This window comes from Chelonoidis abingdonii, chromosome 14 (genome assembly GCF_003597395.2).
Source record: "Chelonoidis abingdonii isolate Lonesome George chromosome 14, CheloAbing_2.0, whole genome shotgun sequence".
NCBI classification, from domain to species: Eukaryota; Metazoa; Chordata; order Testudines; family Testudinidae; genus Chelonoidis; species Chelonoidis abingdonii.
Genome location: NC_133782.1, coordinates 20,666,268 through 20,688,345, shown reverse-complemented (window position 1 = coordinate 20,688,345; position 22,078 = coordinate 20,666,268). Strand labels below are relative to the sequence as shown.

General features: G+C 49.5%; 1 protein-coding gene across 1 annotated transcript in view; it reads left to right on the top strand.

The window, feature by feature from the left end:
- MATN4 (matrilin 4) overlaps nt 1-11,006 on the top strand; it is a 31,461-nt gene extending 20,455 nt beyond the window's left edge. Inside the window, exons 4-11 of the mRNA XM_075072292.1 lie at nt 1,292-1,414; nt 2,261-2,383; nt 3,064-3,186; nt 4,096-4,218; nt 5,579-5,992; nt 6,534-6,686; nt 8,014-8,118; nt 8,873-11,006. Coding sequence (XP_074928393.1) covers nt 1,292-1,414; nt 2,261-2,383; nt 3,064-3,186; nt 4,096-4,218; nt 5,579-5,992; nt 6,534-6,686; nt 8,014-8,118; nt 8,873-8,931 — 1,223 coding nt within the window. The 3' untranslated portion in view covers nt 8,932-11,006. The remainder of the gene's footprint in view (nt 1-1,291; nt 1,415-2,260; nt 2,384-3,063; nt 3,187-4,095; nt 4,219-5,578; nt 5,993-6,533; nt 6,687-8,013; nt 8,119-8,872) is intronic.
- Nucleotides 11,007-22,078: the final 11,072 nt, after the last annotated feature.

Genomic DNA, 22,078 nt, shown 5'->3' with positions numbered 1-22,078 from the left:
CAGCTTGCTGTCTCATCCGTGGCCAAATCTGAAGCCTTTTCTATGCACAACCGTGCACTGGTTAAGTTAAACCAGGACAAATGCTTCTGTCAACACTTATTTTGAATGAAGAGTGGCATATTGCAGTTAGCTGAAACCATTATCTACTCAGCTTAAACCGCTACTGCTAATAATACGCAGCTCTTACACAGCCCTACCAGCAGCACATCTCAAAGCACTTGACAAAAAAGGTGACTTGCCCATGGTCATCTAGCAGGCCAGTGGCAGAGTCAGAAGTAGAAGCTAGTCTTCTGAGTCACTGGTGCTTTATCTGCTAGGCCACACTGCCTCCCTAAACCAAGGTAAGTCTGGTTTAAGGAAGTACTTCTTGACACAAGGCACAGTCAACCTGTGGAACTCATTGCCAGGGGATGTTGTGAAGGCCAAAACTATTACTGGATTAAAAAAAGAATTAGATATGTTCATGGCAGATAGGTCCATTGATGACTATTAGCCAAGATAGTCAGAGATGCAACCCCAGCTCTGGGTGTCCCCAGGCCTCTGACTGCCAGATGCTGCGATTGACAGGATGACAAGGGGTGGATCACTTGATGCTTGCCCTATTTTGTTCATTCTCTTTGAAGCATCTGGGATTGGCTATTGTTGGAAGACAAGATACTGGGCTAGATGGACCATTGGTCTGACTCAGTATGGCTGTTCTTATGTTCTTCAACCGAAATTAAGGCATTCACCCAGACTTTTGCACTGGTTTAACTATATCGGTGTAAAGTCTCACTGTTAGTTAAGCTGAATTTTACTAGGTCTGTGAATTTCCCTGAATTTTACTAGATCTGTGAGTTTTCCCAGCTCCAGGATGGAAGCTAAGATTGGAACATTTCTTAGATCCTTTGTTGCAAGATCCAGAGACCCAAGACCGTGTTTGGCTGAGGAAGTCCTAAACAACTAGCACTGTGCAGCATCAGTAACATGGAGAACTCTCTGGCAAGAAATAATCACTAACTTGTGGGGTTATTAAGGACCCAGAAGAATGTCAGCAGTGTTCTGGTAGCAGCAGCTATCATGTTCCCCTTTGGTGGGCAAGTGGTCTCTGTGTGTACATAGGTTGGAAGTCAATCTGAGATGCTTTGGGGGATGAAAACATTGGAGAATGTAAATTATAACAACCGATAGCAGTGACCTGAACACCATCAGCAGACACTGCAGTGATGGAAGCAATATAAGAACTTAGATAGATCACCTGACACATGCTCTGAGTCAATGAATCCCCAACATGGCCAACTGTGTCTTTCAGGTGTGGATATGTGCACAGAGATGGACCATGGCTGCCACCACACCTGTGTCAGTGTCCCAGGCTCCTTCTATTGTGAATGTAACCCTGGATACAAGCTCAACACAGATGGAAAGACATGTTCCCGTAAGAGCAGATTTTATTTGATCTACGTTTGTATCTTAGCTCTCAAAGTGCTTTAGAAAGGAGACTAGTATCATTATCCCTGCTTTACAAATGGGAAATCTGAGGCAGGGGGTTAGAGAGACTTGCCTGAGCTCACCATTGCAGACTAGGGGCAGAGCAGGGAATAGGATCCAGGTCTCCTGAGTCCCAGTCTAATGTTCTACCCTCTAGGCCACATTGCCTCCCATTTTGACTAACTTTCTGGTGTTGTGCTGGACATAGGTACTAGTGCTAATTAGTTATTAGTACTTTTTGACCGTAGGCCTAGGTCTGCGTTAAGAACCCTTGCAGAGAGCAGTAGGAACAGCCGGCAGGCCGGACTTTGTTCTATTGCGAAGTGATAATTGTGTTGCTGAGATGGGAATGACTCCTCTGAAACATAACCACCTACAGCTGCAGCATCTTTTCATTTGGGGTCCACGCAGAGCAAGAGTAAATGGGGACACAGACCCTTGTCAGAAATACCCTTGAACTCTGTACGTGGTTCCTTCACAGTGGCACCAGACCGAGTGCTGGCAGGGGGGAATGTGCCTTCAAATGAGCAAAAGACAAAATACCTAGGCTCTGTGCTTTGGAAATGGGCTGTAATTGCATGAGCCCGCAATGGCCATCAAGTCCCCTCTTTCTGCCCCTATGTCAGTGTGTTTGTTTGTGCGACACGCTTCCCCGCCCTCATTTCAGACATGTCCGGTCTGTGCTGCGTCTTCTTTCTGAGGCCTGGAGGGCAGAGGATGGCCCCCCTCTGGGGGCACCGAGGAGCGAGGTGGTGAAGGAATGGGTGAGAAAGTGGTTCCTTTTTCTCTGCAGCCATTGATGCTTGCGCTGATGGGAAGCATGGCTGTGAGCACCAGTGTGTCAGCTCTCATGGGTCCTACACCTGCCACTGCCGGACAGGTTACGATCTCAACCAGGACAAAAAGACCTGTACCAGTACGTGACTGTCTCCTCTGTGCCGCCTCCTCTTGTTTCTCATTCTCTGTCCTTTGCCCCTCATCGCCCCAACATTCCCCTCCTTCTCACCACATCCTCTGTCTGTGTCCCGCTGCCCTCAGCTCTTGTGGAGAGCCCAGTCATCGCTCTTTCCAGCATCTGCGATCTCTTACTTCTCCCAGACCCACGGGACTCTGTTCCCTTAGGCTCCCTCATGACAGGAGATGGGCAGGAGAGAGTCTGGAACCTGGAACAGGCCTCTAGTCCCAACATTGCCCACCTGCTCCTAGCAGCCACCGTCCACGAGGAGAGATTTAGCTCAGAGTGGTGGCCCACATATGCTTTATCCAGAATGAAAGGCCAGCAAATGCCCCATTAGGGATGAGCAGGGAGCTCCATGGCCCCTGTGTGCTATCAGTAGACCCCCCTGTCCTGTCCCAACTGTGCTCTGAGCTAATTCACCATACTGAGGCAGGGCCTTGGCATCGAGCCATCTGTGGGAGCCTCGTATTTCCAGAGCCTTGTAGGGCCTGAGGACAAGTGGCAGCAAAGAGCTGATAAAAACCCACCTCGGGAACAGGCCCAGCTGGCCAATTAGCCCTCGAGCTCTTGGTGAGGGTCATGGGTGAGCTGTGAATGGCTGATGTCCCTCACGCCTGTGTGTCTCCTTCTCTTTCCAGTGATTAATTACTGCAGCTTTGGAAACCACAGCTGCCAGCACAAGTGCGTGAGCATCCCGAACGGATACTACTGCCGCTGTAACGACGGCTTCACTCTGCAGGCGGACGGCAAGGCGTGCCAGGGTGAGTGCTGAGTCAGCGTCTCTGCTGCAGAGGGCACCATCATTCCAGAGAGCACAGGCAGGCCACGGTGTACTGTACAGCCTCCGGGTTTGGCTGCTGGCCTTAGAATCCAAGCAAGTGTCACCATAATGATGTCCTTTCAGCTGATGTGCTCATTTGCATGTCAGGACCCAGAATGCCCTTCCAGCACATTACAGAGCGCACTGGGAAAATTGGGGAGAGTTTACCAGGGTGTGCCCTGAGGTCACACCAGGAGGCATAGATGTGTTGCTAGTGGCACTTCTGATTCCTTTACAGCCCTAAGCGGGATTATTCCTGCGAACTTGGGTCCCACTTCAGAACACCCGAAGGTGTGGGGTGCACAAACCCGAGTTCCACTGGGATGAACAAGTGTTGTCAGTGCAGATCATTCAGCTGAACAGCCCAGGATCTGCAGAGGGACAGACCTCACGGCAAGTTAGTGATTGCTCATGCATCTCCCATTGGTGATCAGGAGCGGCTCCAGGCCCCAGCATGCCAAGCGCATGCTTGGGGTGGCATGCCGCAGGGGATGCTCTGCCGGTCGCTGGGAGGGCGGCAGGCACGATGCCTTCGGCGGCATGCCTGCGGAGGGTTCTCTGGTCCTGCGGCTCTGGTGGTCTTCCAGCAGGCGTGCCTGTGGAGGGTCCGCTGGAGCCGCATGACCGGCGAGTGGCAGAGTGCCCCCCGCGGCATGACACCGTGTTTGGGGCAGCGAAATGTCTAGAGCCGTCCCTGTTGGTGATGTGGGTGTATCAGCCTCATCTCTACAGCTCCACTGAGTTCCCATGGGAGAAAGAGACGTTCTGTGCAAGGCACTTCCTTGGTAATCACAACGGAAATGCCATGTCCTGTAACATGGTGTGTTTGTCCCTTTGGTTTGTGTTTTAGCCAGTGACATTTGCAATGGGATAGATCACGGCTGTGAGTTTAAATGTGTCAGCACCCCTGGCTCTTACCACTGCGTTTGCCCAGAGGGACAGCAGCTCCATGCGGATGGAAAGACATGCAATAGTGAGTATCTGGGGCAAGGCCTGGGGATAGTGCCCTTAATATATGGACTTTGGTCTGTAGTAACTGGCACCTAGATTCAAGGTGCTCCCAGTGAGAGCTGGGCAGCTTGAGATGTGAAATTGAGTCTGGATCTAGGTGGGAATTTCAAACCACGCTAAGGTTCAGGAGTGCTTGATCTTGGGATTTTGTTCCAGATCCATCTCGGCTACGGACACATCCAAAACCCAAACAGAGACAGGAATCCCAGGGGGCTCTCTGGTTAGAAAATACAGTAGGAGGATCACCGCTAAGTAAATTGCTGTGTAACAGCACAACCCTGTGGCTGGCAGGATTGGTCATGGACCAGGAGAGGACTGGGGGATATGAGGCACAAGAGGGTGAATGTGCTGGGGAAGCTAACACGGACTCCTGGAAGGAGAGAAGGCAGTCCTGACGCACTCGGTAGAGCGGCCTCTGGCTGATTAAGGAGAGGTGATGACTGGCTCTGAATGGAAGTGTTAAGGTACCATCTGGTCCTCGTTGGCCAGAGAGACGGAAGCAACAGTGCAAGGTGTGAGAAACTGGCAAGGGATGTGAGAGGGAAGCACAGGGCCCCCACAGGGAGTTCTTGGGGGTGGGAATTTGGCGGGGCTTTGAGAAGGATGCCCAAGAATCTCCGGGGTCAGGGCAGAGGGTCGGAGTGGAATTCTCTGGGCTGTGTGCAGTGTTGTTGTAGCTGTCGCAGGATATTAGAGAGACAAGAGTGGGCAAGGCGATATCTTTTACTGGGCCAACTTCTGTTGGTGAGAGAGTCAAATTTTCCAGCTAACACGGACCTGAAGAGAGCTCTCTCTAAGCTTGGAAGCTTGCCTCTCTCACCAACAGAAGCTGGTCCAATAAAAGATATCACCTCACTCACGTGATTTCTCAGGGCTGTGACATTGTAGCCACATTTTCTCCAGTTGTACTGTCCTGTTTTTCTGCATCAGTTACAGCCAGCATATGTAGCTCAGCAGTGAATCCAGGGGGAAGAATCCCTATTGAGTCCCAGAGCCCATTGACTCTGCTTCCCCAGCCCCTGGCATCTGCTCGCTCTAAGCTCTCCCTTTGTGCCCTCGGGAGCAGGGCCGGCTCCAGCTTTTTTTGCCACTCCAAGTGGCGAAGTGAAAAAAAGATGAAGCTGATCGGCATCACTTCGACAGCAGCCGAATTGTGCCGCAACTGAGGGACCCGCCGCTGAATTGCTGCCGAAGACCCGGACGTGCTGCCCCTTTCCATTGGCCACCCCAAGCACCTGCTTCCTTCGCTGGTGCCTGGAGCCGGCCCTGTGCGGGAGGCAGGGCTGGTGCCGTCTAACCTTTCACCTCTTCCTTTGGTGCAGAGTGCAAGAGCAGCCATGTTGACCTGGTGCTGGTGATTGATGGCTCCAAGAGTGTCCGGCCTCAGAATTTTGAGCTGGTGAAGCAGTTTGTGAACCAGATTGTGGATTTCCTGGATGTGTCGCCCCACGGCACGCGGGTGGGGCTGGTCCAGTACTCCAGCCGTGTGCGTACCGAGTTCCCACTCAACCAGTACAAGACAGCAGAAGACATCAAGAAGGCGGTGTTGAAGGTGGAGTATATGGAGAAGGGCACCATGACCGGCCTGGCCCTCAAGCACATGCTAGAGCACAGCTTCTCAGAGGCTGAAGGTGCCAGGCCCTTCTCCCAGAACATTCCCAGAATTGGGCTGGTCTTCACTGATGGGCGCTCGCAGGATGATATCTCTGAATGGGCCAGGAAAGCAAAGGAATCAGGTGAGGGTGCAATGGGAAAGGGGTGATGAACCCCAGCAGCGTCACAGCTCATAGGGCTCTGAGTGGATGGGACTCAGGGGATGCTCTTCATGCACCCAAAATTCCAGGCAAATTTTCCATGCTTGCCCCTCGCTGCACACAGCTAATGGTCCCTGGGTGCCTGCAGCATGGAGAAGCTCATGGCCTCTTGGTGTCTGGCACACTGACCCTCCCAGTCCCTGGTACATGTAGCCTGCTGACTCAACAGGATAATACACATTTTAGCTTATAACTGAGGCAGAGGAAGTTAGGGGCTGGCCATCCTGACTAAGCCCTTGCATTTAGCCTCAGCTACCTGGCCCATCCATGTGGCTGCCATATTCAAAAGATGCTCCCAGAAGCACCCAGGGCACTACTGTCACTAGCATTGTGGCAGCATTGGCCCAGCTGATGTCATTCTAGGAGGGTCCCGCCTTGTGGACATGTTCTGGGGCAATTGAGTCCAGGATGCCTGTTGAGCATGTTCAGCTTGTACAGAACCACCCTTCACTCCATTGTGCAGGGATAACCATGTTCGCGGTTGGGGTTGGAAAAGCTGTTGAAGAGGAGCTGAGAGAAATTGCCTCTGAGCCGGTGGAACAGCATTTCTCGTACTCCGCGGATTTTAGCACCATGACTCATATAGTCGACAACCTCAAAGTTAACATCTGCCCAGGTAGGTGCTGGCAGAGCCTGTGTAGTGGTTGCCACCTTCCTAATGACTGGTAACAGGAACCCGAGGCCCCGCCCCTTCTCCACTTCTTCCCTCTAGACCCAGCCCCTGCCCCTGTTCTGCCTCTTCGGCTGCAGATCAAAAAACTGGACATCAGGACTTGTCAAATGACACCTGGACATACAAGCTGAAACCTGGATTGTCTGGGTGAAAACCAGACAGGTGGCAATTCTAGGTGGGCCAAGCCCTTCAGGCTTGATTTCCTGTGTGATCTTGATTATTACTTAATATTTATATTACAGAAGAGCTCAGACAGTCCTCCTCTGCCACGGCTAGTTGGGATAAAGAGAAACAACTAAGTTTATTCTGTACAGACCTTTCTGTAGCCAAGCAACAAAATATGTAGATGATTGAGTTAGAGAGGCTGCCTGAAGGTGCCTGTAGCATATGGGGTCCTCCTTATTGCAAAGCACTTACAGGCAGGCATTCAGAGTCAGAACGATGGCGTCTGTGACATTCAAGATCCAAATCTTCCCTAGTTAGCAACAGAGCAATGTGCCCCGGCCGGTGCGTTTTTATGTTAATCTGCGGTGGATGCTCTGCCCGGAAGCTTGCTTGGCAAATATGGGGAATCTGAAAATAGGAGTGTGTTGTCCAGGACTGTGTGACGTTACATGTTCCCCATGATAAGCCTGTCGTGTTTTTATTAGATAAGCAGAGATACAGTGTTAGGAGAATAATCTGGGACTTGGAAATGCCTGGCTCCAGAGCTTACTGAAGAGAGTGACCTGATAAAATCACATGGCAAAAGGGCAGTGAGGGGCTCTGCTGGTCATTTTAAAAGAAGAGTGAACTTTGATGTCAAAACCAAAGGGATCTATTCCCGCATCACCGCACATGGGTAGCCATTGTTAACATGCCCTGTTCCCTTCCCTGAGCCAGTGTAGCCCCCATCAATGTGTATGGGAGGTGTACGTGGGGATCCGCAAGAATAACACCCCCGCAGGGGTTAGTGTTTTTTCTTGATATGGAATATTCCATTCAAACTGATTGGTCTGAGGAAAGCAGGATGCTGGCTTAGTGGGTAAAGCATATGACTGAGAGTCAGGACTCCTGGGTTGTGCTACATTTTCTCTCCTGTTCCTGGCCCTGTTGCTGAGTGGCCTGCATATCTTTGGGCAAGTCACTTCCAAACTCCCCGATCTATAACACGGGGAGAGTAGCTGCCTACCTCCCAGAAGAGCTGGGGGTAATGCTCAACAAGGACTTTCAGAAGGTGCCATAGAAAGATAGAGGGTTCCTGAGGCTGTTTTAAACTCTTGTTTTTCAGAGGAGGGCAAAGGGGAGATTGAGATCCGTAGTCCGTGTGAGTGTGAGGCCCTTGTGCAGTTCCAGTCAAACACCGTGGGCATCCTGGAAAACCTGACAGAGAAAAATATCCTTTTGGGTCACCAACAGGGGCCTGGATTGAGCAACAGTCGGTGCAGGATCCAAATGGAGCTGGGTTTGTTCCAGCTCCTCTAAGGACAGTGTCTGCCTTGATTTTTCCTCTGTGTAATTCAGCCAGTGAGGTTTCGTGGGCTGAACTGCCTGCCATGGAAGAGTTGGCCCATGGCATTTATGATGTTGACCAGGCAGTGACGGCTAGCAGAGCTGAGTTCCAGTTCATTTGTGCTCCCTGGTAACCTTTTGGAAGAGCAAGGGGCTCCCAAGTGCCTTAGCAATTGGATAGTAATGAGTGCAAAATGCTTGCCCTAAATGGCAGTTGTGTGTGTCAATGGGATTCCCAGAGCTGTATCCAGCTTTGTCCTGCTGGAGGGACAGGTTAGTGCAACATGGGGTGAGCGGAAGAGTAAAGGGGATCTTTTTGTCTGTTTGGTGCTTACAGGAAGGGGGAAAAGAATGCAAAGTGGAGGCAGACTCATGTCTGTGGATTTCCAAAAGCTGTTCTAGGGAAGACTATCACAGCTCTCTGTGTCAGCCTGCAGGCCTCCCAGGAAAGTGGTGTCTCCAGCAGACCCAAAGGGGGCTCTCCTCATTTAGTGTGGGTGAAATGTTCGTGCAATTAGTTATTAGCCATATGTTGTTGGGCTGACGCCCTCTTAACCTGATGTTAAGCCCCACCAGCCCTCTTCTCACCAGCAGACCACCCTGTCTCGTTTCTGCGTCAGCTTCCTTAACACGACCACTCGCTCAGATGACGGCCCGAATTGAAGACTTGGAAAACCAGATTGCCAACAAGAAATGATCCCTGCAGATGGCCAGGTGGCACTTGGACTCGGGGGGCGGAAACGTACCGTAGCTACATGTCATTGTTATTCCTAGTATATTGTAAAGGGTCATTGTTTGTTCTTATATTGCAAAATCCTGACAGGGACTCAGAGGGTAAAAAAAAAGCCCTGTTCCAAAAATGAGTGGAGTCAGCCTTCGAGGCTGTTCCATTCCTCTGGACTAACGGGATTGGGCTGAGGTGTGACGAGTGGGGTCAGTTTGGACCTTCAGAAAGGAGATAGGCATTGGGACAATTGCATCTTCTAACCCACCTGCCATTAATTGACAGTAGCTGGCCACCGGTTTCTTCAATGAGGCCCATGTGCACAGCTGAGAGCTTCCATTAGGCAGCAAGATGCTTTGCAGAGCAGGCGAGTCCATCCTGAGCTCAGTTCTTGCTCAGCTGTAACTAGACTCTGTGTAGGTCGGGGAAGGAACTATGGCAACTTCCAATATACTTTTTACCGCGGACCCATGTGAGAAACTCCCTCGGCTGCCCCTCTAATCCTGAACTGTGAAATGAAAGCACTTGCAGCAACTTCTTTGTCTCTGAAGTTTTTTGCTTTAATTGCACAGGAATTTAAGTGTAATATTTAATTTCACATAGAGGGGGAGGGGAAGAAAGGCCAGAATAAATCATCAGACAGAAAAGAGGATCAAACATAATTGGGACATTCCTCATCAAACCCGCTTTCATCCTGATTTTGGCAGAATTGTTGCAGAATTTGTCATTATCTTTTTTTTTTACCAAATAGCAAAAAAAATCTATAAATATATGTGTATATATCTTTAATTCTGAAAGCAAGATAGTACTATTTTTAAACACCTTTATACATATATATCCTGACAATAAACACGCTGAAGATTTTTATGACATTTCTCTCTCCTCTTCACTGGGAACCTTGGAAAATGAAGTCTACACAGGCATCTCTGCATCAAGTCACATTCAGTTCACGTGACTCCAGCTTTCACAAAGCCAGGACAACCTGCTCCTAGCCAACCGGTCATTGGGCCATTATTACCCCTGTCCCAGGAGAAAGACCTAGCAGGTGTAAAATCTCTGCTTTAAAGGTTACACGTGATGTGTTGCAGAAAGTACCTCAAGTGATGGCAGCTCCATTTGATGGGAAATCACTATGGGATTGTGACAGTGCCATTATCCCTGGCTCCTTTCTTTTTGCTGCCTGTCCCCTCCTTGAAATGGACTCCTCCATCCGTTAATATTGCATAATGGATCCAGGCCCTCAAGGACAGCTCATCACCCGTGTTATATGTCACCAGAGTTAGCTAGTATAAATCAGCTAAGTCAATGGAGCTATGCCAGTTGACCCCCCACTGAAACCTTGTCCATGGGCTCTTAACTCTGGGCCCAATGAATAATAATTGAGGTGCAGCCTTGCAAGCTGACCCAGTGGAAAAGTGCTGCTACAAAGTGTATGCAGGAATGCACCACAGATCTAACAGTATTAAAGGTTTTCTTCCTTATTAGATTGTCCTGTAGTGGCTCCTTGCGATGAGATGGGTGATCTGGTAGGTCTTCTCCATCTCCAACTGCCGTGTCAGCCGGGGATTGTTGTGCTTGAAGTGTGGTATAATGAAGGCTGAATTTTATATGGGGGTCAGAGAGGAGAATCTGTCTCTCATAAGTCCCTCTCCATTGTGATGCAATGAAAGCCACATTTGTGTGTGACAAGGGGTGTGATCCTGATCTCCCAAACCTTAGCCCTATCACACACTTTCAGCACAGTAGCACTGCTGGAGGTGAGGTGGGGTGGGGTATCTCCCTATAATCTGGGGAGTGTGCTCTGCCAGTCGAACAGTGGGGTATTGTCAGTGGAGTGCCGTGCATGAAAATGGGCCTGAGCCCTCCCATTCCCGATTGAGCCTTTTTTAAATGACCACCACATACCAAGGCACTCATGATCCCAGAGCACCTGTGCTGTCATCTGTTCTGTAGAGTGAGTGCAAAGCTGTGCATCAAAGCCTCCTCTTCCTCGGGGGATCTGAATCTGTTACAGAGGCTACTGTTACCTGGCATTGAATCCCATCAATAAAGAGACATTTTCCAGACACCATCTGGCTTTGAATGTTGTCTTAGTCTCATGATCCTTTTATTACAAGTGTCAGCCCCATGATCTGACACTAAATGCACAGGTGGAGCAACACAGGGTGCAAATCCCAGCACAAAGTGTGACTCCAACCTTCAGCCACTTTCTCTCCAGATGGCAGACTTTGTCCTGGTGTGTACTCAGCTCCAGACACGGTGCATTCTGTGCTAGCAGCATCCCTCAGTGCTGCCGACTCACTAGGGGAGAGGTGGGCAAACTACAGCGCAGGACCCTCCTGCCCGGCCCCTGAGCTTCTGCCCTGTGAGGCTCCCCCTTGGCCCCTCCCCTGCTGTCCCCCCACCCCCGCATCCTTAGCTCACCCCGCCGCTGACACAATGCTCTGGGTAGTGAGGCTGCGAGCTCCTAGGGCAGCACAGCGGCAGAGCCCGGCCTCACCCGGTGCGCTGTGCTGTGCGGTGGCATGGCTGGCTCCAGCTGGACATTGCAGCTGTCTGTCCTGCTGTTCTGGGCAGTGCAGCTGTAGCGCTGCCAGCCACCGGTGCTACAGGCAGTGCAGTAAGGGGGCAGGGAGTGGGGCGGGTTGGCTAGAGGCAGGGGAGCTTGGGGTGGTGGTCAAGGGGCAGGGGTGTGGATAGGGGTTGGGGTGGTCAGAGGGTGGGGAACAGGGGGGGTTAAATGGTGGCAGGAGTCCTGGGGGGGCAGTCAGGAAGGAGAGAAGGGGTTGAGTGGGGCGGTGGGGGGCAGTCGGGGCAAGGGTTCCAGAGGCGGTCAGGGGAAAGGAAGAAGGGGTGGTTGGATTGGGCAGGGGTTCTGGGGGGGGGGCATTCAGGAAGGAGAGGGGGTTGGATGGGATGACGGAGGGGGTCTGAGGGCTGTCATGGGACAGGGGACAGGGAACAGCGGGGGTTGGATGGGGCAGGAGTCCGATGGGTGCCGTCAGGGGGCAAGAAGTGTGTGTGTGGGGGTCAGATGGGGGTGGGGCTGGCCACACCTGGCTGTTTTGGGAGGCATAGCCTCCCCTAACTGCCCCTCCATACAATTTTGGAAACTGGCTGCAGCCCTCAGGCCAAAAAGTTTGCCCGCCCCTGCACTAGGGCTTGGGAAGAGGGCGTTCATGATACAGCAGTATATGCACTTCCAGGGGAAGGACTGCGTGGGACTGGAGTTCATGTGCCGAACAGGCAGGGAGTTTCTCTACAGAAGGGTACAGCCCTGGCAGTGATGGGGTGAGCTGCCCACATGCTGCCCTGCCTCTCAGCCAGTCCTGCAAGGACCTCCAGCTGAACTGAGTGGACACAAGAATCAAAGCTGCGTCCCTAGTGCAGACGATAGTCCTCAGAAGGAAGGCTGTAGCTGTGCAATGTTGCCTTACTTATTATTAAAATAATAACCAGTGCTCTGCACTCATGGGGGATGTTTCTGCTGCACCCAGCACTGTGCTAGTGACTTCATGGAACAAGTTGAAGGACACAGACCCTGCCCTGAAGAACTTACCCAGGCCAAGCCCGGTGGAGTAACAAACAGGGAGGGAGAACTCAAAACAGCAATGCCAGTGACTCCGGTTAAGCACACGTGTACATGGCAGGGGTCCTCCCCCCCAGCAATAACAACGCTGCTGATCGACTCACCCCTGTGGGCACAGGGAAAGATGGAGCTTTCCTTGGCCATAAATGCTGCTTGCAGCAATTTGAGCTCCTCAGGAGAAATAAATGGAGAGTATCACTGCTGCCCTGACTCAGACTGAGCTAGTGGCTCTTTACTGCGGCGAGGTCAAAGGGACAACTTGTGGAGTAAGTCTGAGTGAGCAAGACTGGCAGCATCTAGCCCCCGCTCATCAGCAGTGATGGCCTGTAACTGGTAAAGGGCCTGATTCGGATATGCTTACGCTGAGCAATACCTTACTCCAGAAGCAGTGTAAGATACACCGCCATCAGAGGGGTGGTTGCAGCATGGGCAGGCATACCTGCACTAGCGTTCATCTAGTGAGTGTGGTTAAAAAGCGCAGTGAAGACATGGCAGCCCGGGCTTCAGCATAGGCTGCTTAGGACCCTTAGTGTGGCCTTATATTGCTAGCCTTTGCTGACATCTATGCCACTGTGTCTTCCCGTCTCTTTTTAGCCATGCTAGCTAGATTAAAGCTGTGGCAGAGAGGGAGCCTGGAGCACTGGGCCTGGTGCAAGGCCTGAGGCCTGAACCAAAGTCAGCAAGAGCCATGCTATGAACCAAAGTCAGGCCCTGTCATGAAGCTTGCTTACAAGTTCGCTGACCGGTACAGGAACTTGGCAAAAAACACCGCTAGCATTGGTAAACCACAGGCACTCCTAAGTGCTAGGTACTGGCTGTTCATGTAAGTACAGAAACACATCGACCCCGAGTCAGGACAAGGATGGAAGGACAGGGAGATGTTTTGTTCGAACCAGCAGGTACAAGGGGTAGGGTCGGTCGGTCGGTCACTAACCAGAGCAGAGGTATCATAGGTAACTTGTCTGGATCAATGTATAAAAGACAAAGCATAGGCGGGGCAGCTTTGTCCAGCCAAGGGGGCAGCAGAGAGTCCCACGGCTGACTGAGCTGAGTCCATTGTAATGAGCATACATGTGTTAGTGTGCCGTAGACATGGATCCATCCTTCACTGACAACAAACCTGGCCGAGCGCCTTCACCCTGAACCAAGGCTGTAGTCTTTCTGGGTAGTTCTATCCAGGTCTGCTGGGCCAGCTATCTGCACAGAGCTGATACAGCACACACACAGAACACACACTGCCAACTGGCAACAAAAGCTAGCACAGGTATGCCGCCCCAAGCTGCAATCACACCTCCCACTGCAGCGCAAACAACATACCCTTAGAGAGAAAGGGTGGCCAAGTCTGGCCAAAAACAAGGGATGGGGGCAATTATTTTTTGCTCAGCTAAGATCTGGAGGAGGAAGCAGAGCTCCAAGCATTGTTATTGGGCTGCAGTTTAGATGATTTTTTTTTTTCCAGGAGGAGACTTCTCCAATTTGAGATGAATTGAAAAGTTTTCAAATTTTTATTTTGCCGAAAATGGGAACATGCTGCCTAGGCTCTCAAAGCACTTTGCAGCTATTATTGAATCTGTTTTCACAAGCCCACTGTCTAGGTGGTCAGTATCATTACCCCATTTTACAGATGAGAAAACTGAGGCACAGAGAGTGGAAACAACTTCTCAATGTCATGCAGTGGGTCACTGGAGATGTCAAAAATAGAACAAGGATCTGCTTTACCCACTAGGGTGTGCTCCAACTCAGAGTCCAGCCAAATGCATATTGCACTTTCCCCTTGCACCTTCCCTAGCTCCTGTGTCATCTGTGGGAAGCATGAACTCCTGCAGCTGGCTCTTGTCACCATAACTAAGAGTTTCTGAGTTCAGGAGACACATCCATTCTGTTCCCTGCTTAAACCCCCACAGGGCTTTGGTTTTCAGAAGAAAACAACAGATATTCTCTCAGCCAAACCAAAGACGTCTTGCAGGCAACAAAGCGAAATCTTACAAAATATGCATACTCTGAAACAAATGCTATCAAAGCCGATTTCTCCAGAGCTCTGCTTAGCTGTCAGGGAGGGAAGAGGCTCCCTCTGTCCCTCTCCTCCGCTGAGGCTGGCAGGCAGCTCCCGGATACTGCCTCCTGGGTCTTAGTGCCTGTCATCATCATCTTCTGTGTGTGCTGGGTCCCGTTTCTGGACAACTGGTGAGTGCCTAGTGGGGGCAGGGCAAGGGGGTAGTGGGGGGAAGAGGCAGTACCAGAGCAGTAGGGTTGGAAGCTTGCACAGAACCTGCACACACACTATCCAGCTCCATCCAGAACGATGGCCCCTCCCGTGTATAAGGAACGAATTCCCACACATTTGTAGGAAAAACAAAACAAAACATCCCATTCTAGATACCAGTACTTGAACTTTTACAAAAAGAACAGGAGCACTTGTGGCACCTTAGAGACTAAAAAAATTATTTGAGCATTTTTTTGTGGATACAGACTAACACGGCTGCTACTCTGAAACTTAACTTTTACAGAACCTTCCATCGAGGGGCTTCAGATGTATGATGCACTGTGTTCAATACTGTATTGAACTGTACTAAAAATCAAAGAAATCCATTTTTTTCTTTAATGTATTTTTCTGTACTGGGATGCACAGGCCACCAAGTTCTTTCCTTATACTCAGCCCAGTTCCAAAGGCCAATGCACCTCTGTGCTTTTAAGGGGTTGCAAAAGCACTGGAGAAAGCTCAATACACAATGTTGTAGGTTTCTCCCTCAAGGATTTTAAATCCACTTCTTAGCAGGCTATGACAGAAAGACTGGCTGAATAGGCTAATGGCAGGTTCTGTCCATTTGCTGGTTCTCTAGCCATTCAATCCACCATAAAAGTACCTCACATTTGATTTCTTTTGAGTTTCATTCCAAAAACTTGGAGCTAAATAAACCTGAAGTTAGTCCTCATTTTTCTCCCTCAACTCAAACTAACTTCTTTCCGAAGTGGAAAATGTTGGGCAAGCCTGGAATGTGTGATTTGAGAAGGGAATGAGAACACAGGCCAATTCCTGCTGACAGTTACACCTGTGTGGCCTTATTGACTTCAGGGAGAACAGATTTTTGCACAAGAATAGATTTCGGTCCCTTCTGCTTTTTCACACCTGGTAAAAGCAGAATCTCTTTCCCTTTCCTCCCCTAAACCCAGAGCACTTTAAGGAAAAAAAAATAAGCAAGGTCTGCTTGATTTGCACATGCAAACGAAACAGGAAGCTCTCCCTTCTTTCTACACCAGCCTTAAACAAACACCAGACCTGATGTAACAAGTGTGTCACAACAACAACCTTGGTTGGACTGATCTTTTGAAAGATCCTTAATGGTTCTTTTAAGATGTTGATTTTCAATGAAGTCTTTTTGTTCAGGGGAGCAGAGAACACAACAGGGAATAGCTCTGTTTTGTCAACTCCTAGTCATTCAAAAGCTGAAAAGCTTTAGATTAAGTTTGTTTAATGTTTGTACAGTGATTTTGAAGAGCTAACATAGTAAAGAAGTGCTAAATATCATGACTGGGCAACCATCTAAAGATCTGTGTCACTTCAAGCTGTTACCTTTTTCTTACAGAAAGCTTAAAACAAACAAATGCAAACCGTAGGGGGCTGGTACACACAGAACTCATGCTTAAAAAAACCTCAGGTCAGAGCTGCTGATCACATATTCTAGAACAGATAATACTTAGTCCTGCCATGATTGCAGGGGACCAGACTAGATGACTTCTTGAGGTCCCTTCCGGTCCTATGATTCTATTCTATTCTATGATTCTATTTGTGGAAGAACGTGGTGACAGAATGGCCTGATGTGGTGAATCACTGGAGATTAACTACACGATCTTGGTATCATTCCACAAATAATATTTGGGTTCAGTGGGAAAACAGTAATTCTTTGTCCTCTGCCAGTGCAACACTGGGAGGCAGCTTTCAAAGCAGGACAGTCTAAAATACAATGCCACCCAATGTAATTTCCTCACTACTACTTCCTCTTCTTCAGTGAATTTTACACCTGAGTGGTTTCTTTTACATAATAAAAGCTGGCTGCAGTCAGATGAAATAGGGCATGCGGCATAGAGTCCATAGCTTGGGGGAAACACCTGCAGGGTTTGGCTTTGCCCTGTGCTGTGTGGAGAGCTGAGGGTAGAAGGACAAGGTTGGAAGAGGTGAGCAGGATGGGAAATGTTGCAGTGTTCTTCCCCATACCGATGAGCCTCCTACTACCTAGGAGGAAGGAGGCCTAAGAGAAGGACAGTGTAGCATCCTTTGTGCTACCTCTTACTTACTGAGAAGTATCTGTTTGCAGAATGGAGTGTCATGAGAGTAGAATAAACTTGTTTATTTTACATAAATAAATGCTATGTAAATATGTATGCAGAGAAATGTTTGATGACTTCATAATTGTTTTTGCAACATGTAATTCATACTTGGGTGCTTTCCTCCCATTAGCTTTCGGCACCTCATAACCTTAATCCAGCCCAGCTAAAGAGCCAGTTTAAAGTCTATGGGAGATAGGCACCTAAATACATTTAAAAATCTGGTCCAAAGTGACATGTCTAGGGTCACACAGGAATTGTGTAGCAGACCAGGTCTCATAGACAGGTGTATATTCTAATCACTGGCCCATCCTTCATCTGCTTAGAATCATAAGCCTATAGTCAGGTACCTAAGTAAGTGATCTGGTTTTAAAAAATGCTGAGCACCCAGCAGCTCCCGTTGTCTGCTGCTTCTGAAAATCAGACCACTGACTAAGGTGTCGAACTCTGGATTTACAGGGAGCCTAACTTTATGGACCCATTTTTCAAAATCCTGCCCAGTACCCTGAAGACTTGATAACTAAGATAGGATAATTAAAAGACATCAATCCAAAGATGGAACTTATTTGTGTGGTGATACAGTGAAGGGCTTTTTCGTTTGGAGCCTTGTTTGGGTTTCCCTCCTATGGTAGCAAGGGCAACGGATGACTTTCTGATTGTTCGGGCACAAAAAACGGATTTGTTGCTATGGAGTCTTGCACAGATTTAAGCAACTCTGGCAGGCTTTACGGAGACAAGTTTTATGTACCGGAAAAGTTTCCCTCCCTCCTTGGACTTGCCCAGGAAGGTGCTAGTGACAGGAACAGATTGTGGTCTTGCCTGATGTGGAACTCTTGGGATCATTTGTTGTGGGAGTAACTTGAATTTCAGGTTGCAGCTTTTCACATAAGACTAGAGATGGAGTAAACGAAAACAATAAAGATCCTGATGATGGATGAAGGAACCCTGCCGACACTTCCGTGCCAGCTGGGAAATCTGACACATACACAGCTCCTTGTAATTTACTTTTGAAGTGTTTAAATGTGGTTTTGCAATGCTATGATCTACTTAGTGTCTTGAAGCACAGAAACTAGAAAAGAAGACAAATTGGGCCCATTGTGGCCCCTTGGCACCTACGGAGAGTCACAAAGGAGCTGGAAAGAGGACTGTGGCGAGGACTCCCTGGCTGTCATAACAGACCTTTGGGGGTTGCTACAGCCAGCATTCATTAGGGCAGCTCTGAGGCGGCTCTCACTTGTGTCAGGGGCTGAACTAGTCCCCAGCATCCCTGGGATCAGGGGAGAGGAAGGATGGCATATAGGCACTTTTGCTTCCACGCTGAACAGAGCTCAGCTGTACCCAAGAATCAGGGCCAGTGCGTCTGCCCAGCTCAAATGCTTAAAACGATTAATGCCAACAACAGCCAAGACCACCATTGAAATCAGGGAGCCAGCAGACGCTAAGCAGATAAAACGAACAACACTGTCCAAACAGATCTGCAAGTGTGTGTTGCACATGCAAACGCACACAGAGCTAACTTTGTGAGCAAAGCCACTCAGACAGCAACTAGAAACCAGCCACAAAATTCATCCTGCTATTTTCTCCAGGGAATTTCTAAGGGGAAAGAAAACCAGTTTTTCTTCCTTGAGTGCACAGAAGAACTAAACAATTGAGCTGTTTGACTGTGCGGATGAATGGGGGGCCTGTGAAAGGCGACAGCTCCCTCTGCAAGGAAGTCCAGGTATCGACCTTTTACCCACTCCTAAGAACAATCCTTGTTTTCACAGGCCAAATACTGAAAGGAGCATTAAACGCAAGACTCCCATTCAGGCAGACGGTCCCTGTTAATCCATTAAGGGCCTGTCTCCCACCACACACTGAGCTGCCCGCCAGGCTCAGGGCAGGGGGACACAGCTCAGCACAGCAGGAATCCACAGGCAAAGTTGTGCAGATTAGTAGCTCTGTGTATCTCTGAGCTGACACCAAATTCAAACATTAATTTTTCCTCGTTGGTGGTGCATAGAAGAGTCCAACTCCCATAGGTATCTCAATCCCAAATAGGCCATTCATTCCTCAGGTTATGACAACTGCTCCCCAGATGGGTCAGGATTAAGGCAAGGACTCCAGACCTCCCTGATTTCATCCACACACACACCCTCCACCCAGGCCTGTCCCCTCTATGGGCAGAATCAAAAGATGCCCTGTTGAATACAAACAAACAAAAAAGACAGTCTCTGTTCATGTTCCTCTGAGCTGCTTAGAAAATGCTGCACCTCTGAAGTGCCAGGCAAGCGGCCTGTCCCAGAGAGAGCAGCTTTGAGAGAAGGTACAGACGGCTCGTTGAGCTGCTAAGGGGAGGTTATTCAGAGATGGAGCTAGCCACAAAGGGTATGTGGGCTTGGCTTGCTGGGCGGGAGGCTCTGCCAGAAGTGTGTGTGTGGTAGGGAGGATGGCAGGGGGGTGAACTGAGGTACATCATTTACCTCAGCCAGGTCTGCCTGGGAATTTCCCTTTATGCAGCTGTTCAGAGGGAATTCAGAGCCATCCATGACCCGTTGGGCTGGTAACCTGATAGTAGGGTGATGGCCATATCTCCTCTATGCAGGAAGAGAAATTAGGTAAATTAAAGCCAATTTGGACTATAGCCCAGAAAAATATCAGATGAGACCAGAGAACCTGACTCTGAGCCGCCTTAAAGAATAACACAAGGGCAGTGAGCAAGGGGCGGATGTGCCATTGCAATGCTGGAGAGCACAGCCCTCTCTCCAAGGCACGGGCAGTGGCCTGTCAGGCTTCTCCACACTTCTCTGCCAACATGCCTTGCCCCGACCTGGAAGAGCCACCTCCAGATGCAAGAAGGGCTTAATCTCCCCAGCCCATGTAGCCCCTGGCCTCCTAGACAGACAAGCAGAGTGGAGTATAGACCAGAGGGAAGGATCTGTCCAGAACAAGTTTCAGGGATTGGCCTTCCCAAGATGTTTTGAAACCTTTAGGATGCTGCTAAGTGAAATGAGCCTGGAGGCAGCATTACACAGCAGGGCTGGCACTTCAGCCAGGTAAGCCCCGCTGACATGCAGGGAGAGCAATGGGGCAGCGGCAGCATAACAGGTGTCATGCGACAAGGATGCCAAGAAAATTTGCTGTTGATTCAGACGAATGGGCCAACCTTGAGGCCTCTGGTCTCTTGTATTCACACCAGGCACAAGTTGCCACGGATTCACCCTGTCTTTGATTAACAGTCTGTAGCACACACCGCACAGATTCACTCCAGCCCCGAGGGTCCCCAACCTTCCAGTTCGAAAGGGCTATTGTGAATAATCGTCCTCTCCATTCTCCAGTGAGCACATGCTTCAGCCTGGCTCGTGGTTAAGTAAATACACAAATCAGGCAGGCTCCTGTTCCTGAGATCTGCGGGAGGTTCATGTTTCTCTGGGGTCCTGTGAATTATGCTCTCTGTGATTGGATAAAGAGACCCCTCCACAAAGACCCAGCCCCTGATCATTTTAAAGAAAACAAATTGTTTCTTGGCTAGCCACACAGGCTGCCCCCGCAGAGCAGGCTGCCTGTCAGAGGTGTGCTGACAGCAGTGTCGCAGGGCTGTTATTAATGGAGTCCAGTAAGGAGGGGGACCAGCACGAGTGTGCAGCTCGCTCTCCTCAAATCCTATCTGTTTACCATAAATGTAGCAGTGACAAGCAGCCCAGAGCGCCGCAGACACTGGGACTGATCGGCCCATGGCATTCTCTTTCTTGTTTTCTGCAAACAAGACACATTCATGCACCCACAGGCCCAACTGCAAGGGCAATGACAACTGGAGTTCTCTGAGGGGAAGCACCCTCCCTCATACCTGCATCACCTGCATTGCTTGGGGACTTGCCCATCCCCAGCACAACTCTGAAGGCATCTATGGATGTGACTTATAGAGCTGGACGTCAGTGGGGTTACACTAGGGACAAATCTGGTCCAATATGTAAACAGCCTAATGAAATCCAGAGCAATAGCACATTCTCTTATGCCATCCTCTGCTCAGCCATGCTGGAGCCCGTCCTGGCCAGCCTACCCTATGCCTGAGGGTGGGGCTAGCATTGAAGTAACCCCCAAACTCCAGCCTGTGAGACTGGCTTGTTGAATTAGCCCCTCCACAGTCTGTCGGGTAGAAAGCTGAGCTCAGGCATATGACCATCTTTGCCTTGATGGTTCCTGAGACGGGGACCCTGGTGAAAGGTACCATTTGTACAAACAAGTGAAGCATCTGGGGCTTGTCTGCAGAACTAAAAATGGACTTAATGGCCTGATATGATGTGATTTAACTGCAAACACAGAGGGAGTTGGGCAGTTAAAAGGGACTGTTTGGGAATCCTCTTACAGGGCAGCCTTCAAAAAACAACTCATGTCAGATTCCAGCTTGGACCTCCAAGTACAAGCAAATGAGTCCTGAGCCCGCTCAGGGGACCCTGCCTCCCCTTTGCTATTCAGGCACTGATTAGTGAGGAGCTCATACTGAATAACCACATCCCAAAATGTGAAGTGTGCTACCATCCAGCACAGAAACCCTGCTCAGAATGGGTCAACCCAACTTCACAACAGATTCTCACAGTCTCTCGCCTTGCTGGGCTGCCCTCCCTATCCTTAGTGGCTACTGGGACAAGAACAGACGTGCATTATGGATAGTGCATGATCGAATGAGTTAGAGGCTGTTTATGGGGCATGAGGACACAGCCGTCCATCTGCTGACCCAGCTGCATTTTGTGAGCATAGCCTTTGATTAATTGAGGGTGCAAAAGACACAAGTCACTATTAACAGGTTCTTTGCTCAGGTAGCTATTTGAGATTTGTTATAGGAAACGAGACTGGTGAGTTACGTACAGAGAGGCACGAGGACTTTATTCAGTGCCCAAATAAAAACAAATAGTTGAAAAATAAGAACAACACGATAAGTAGAGCAAAGCAACCTCCTACACTGCACATACTCACAACTTGGGAGGCCATCAGAAGTGCAGATGGAAAGAATAGTAAGTGGAGCAGGCCCATAATGGGATTGACAATAAGGTTTCCACCATCCTGTCATCCCAGTGTCCCAACTGGGGGTTGGTTTGACAATATTTTATAACCATGTTTCCTTATATCTGGGTCTATATTTGATTAGGTCTCCCCTCTTGCCCATGTTTCTTAATCTGGGTTGACTATAATTAGGATTCCAACAGTTTACGTAAGCTAAAGCATCAATAC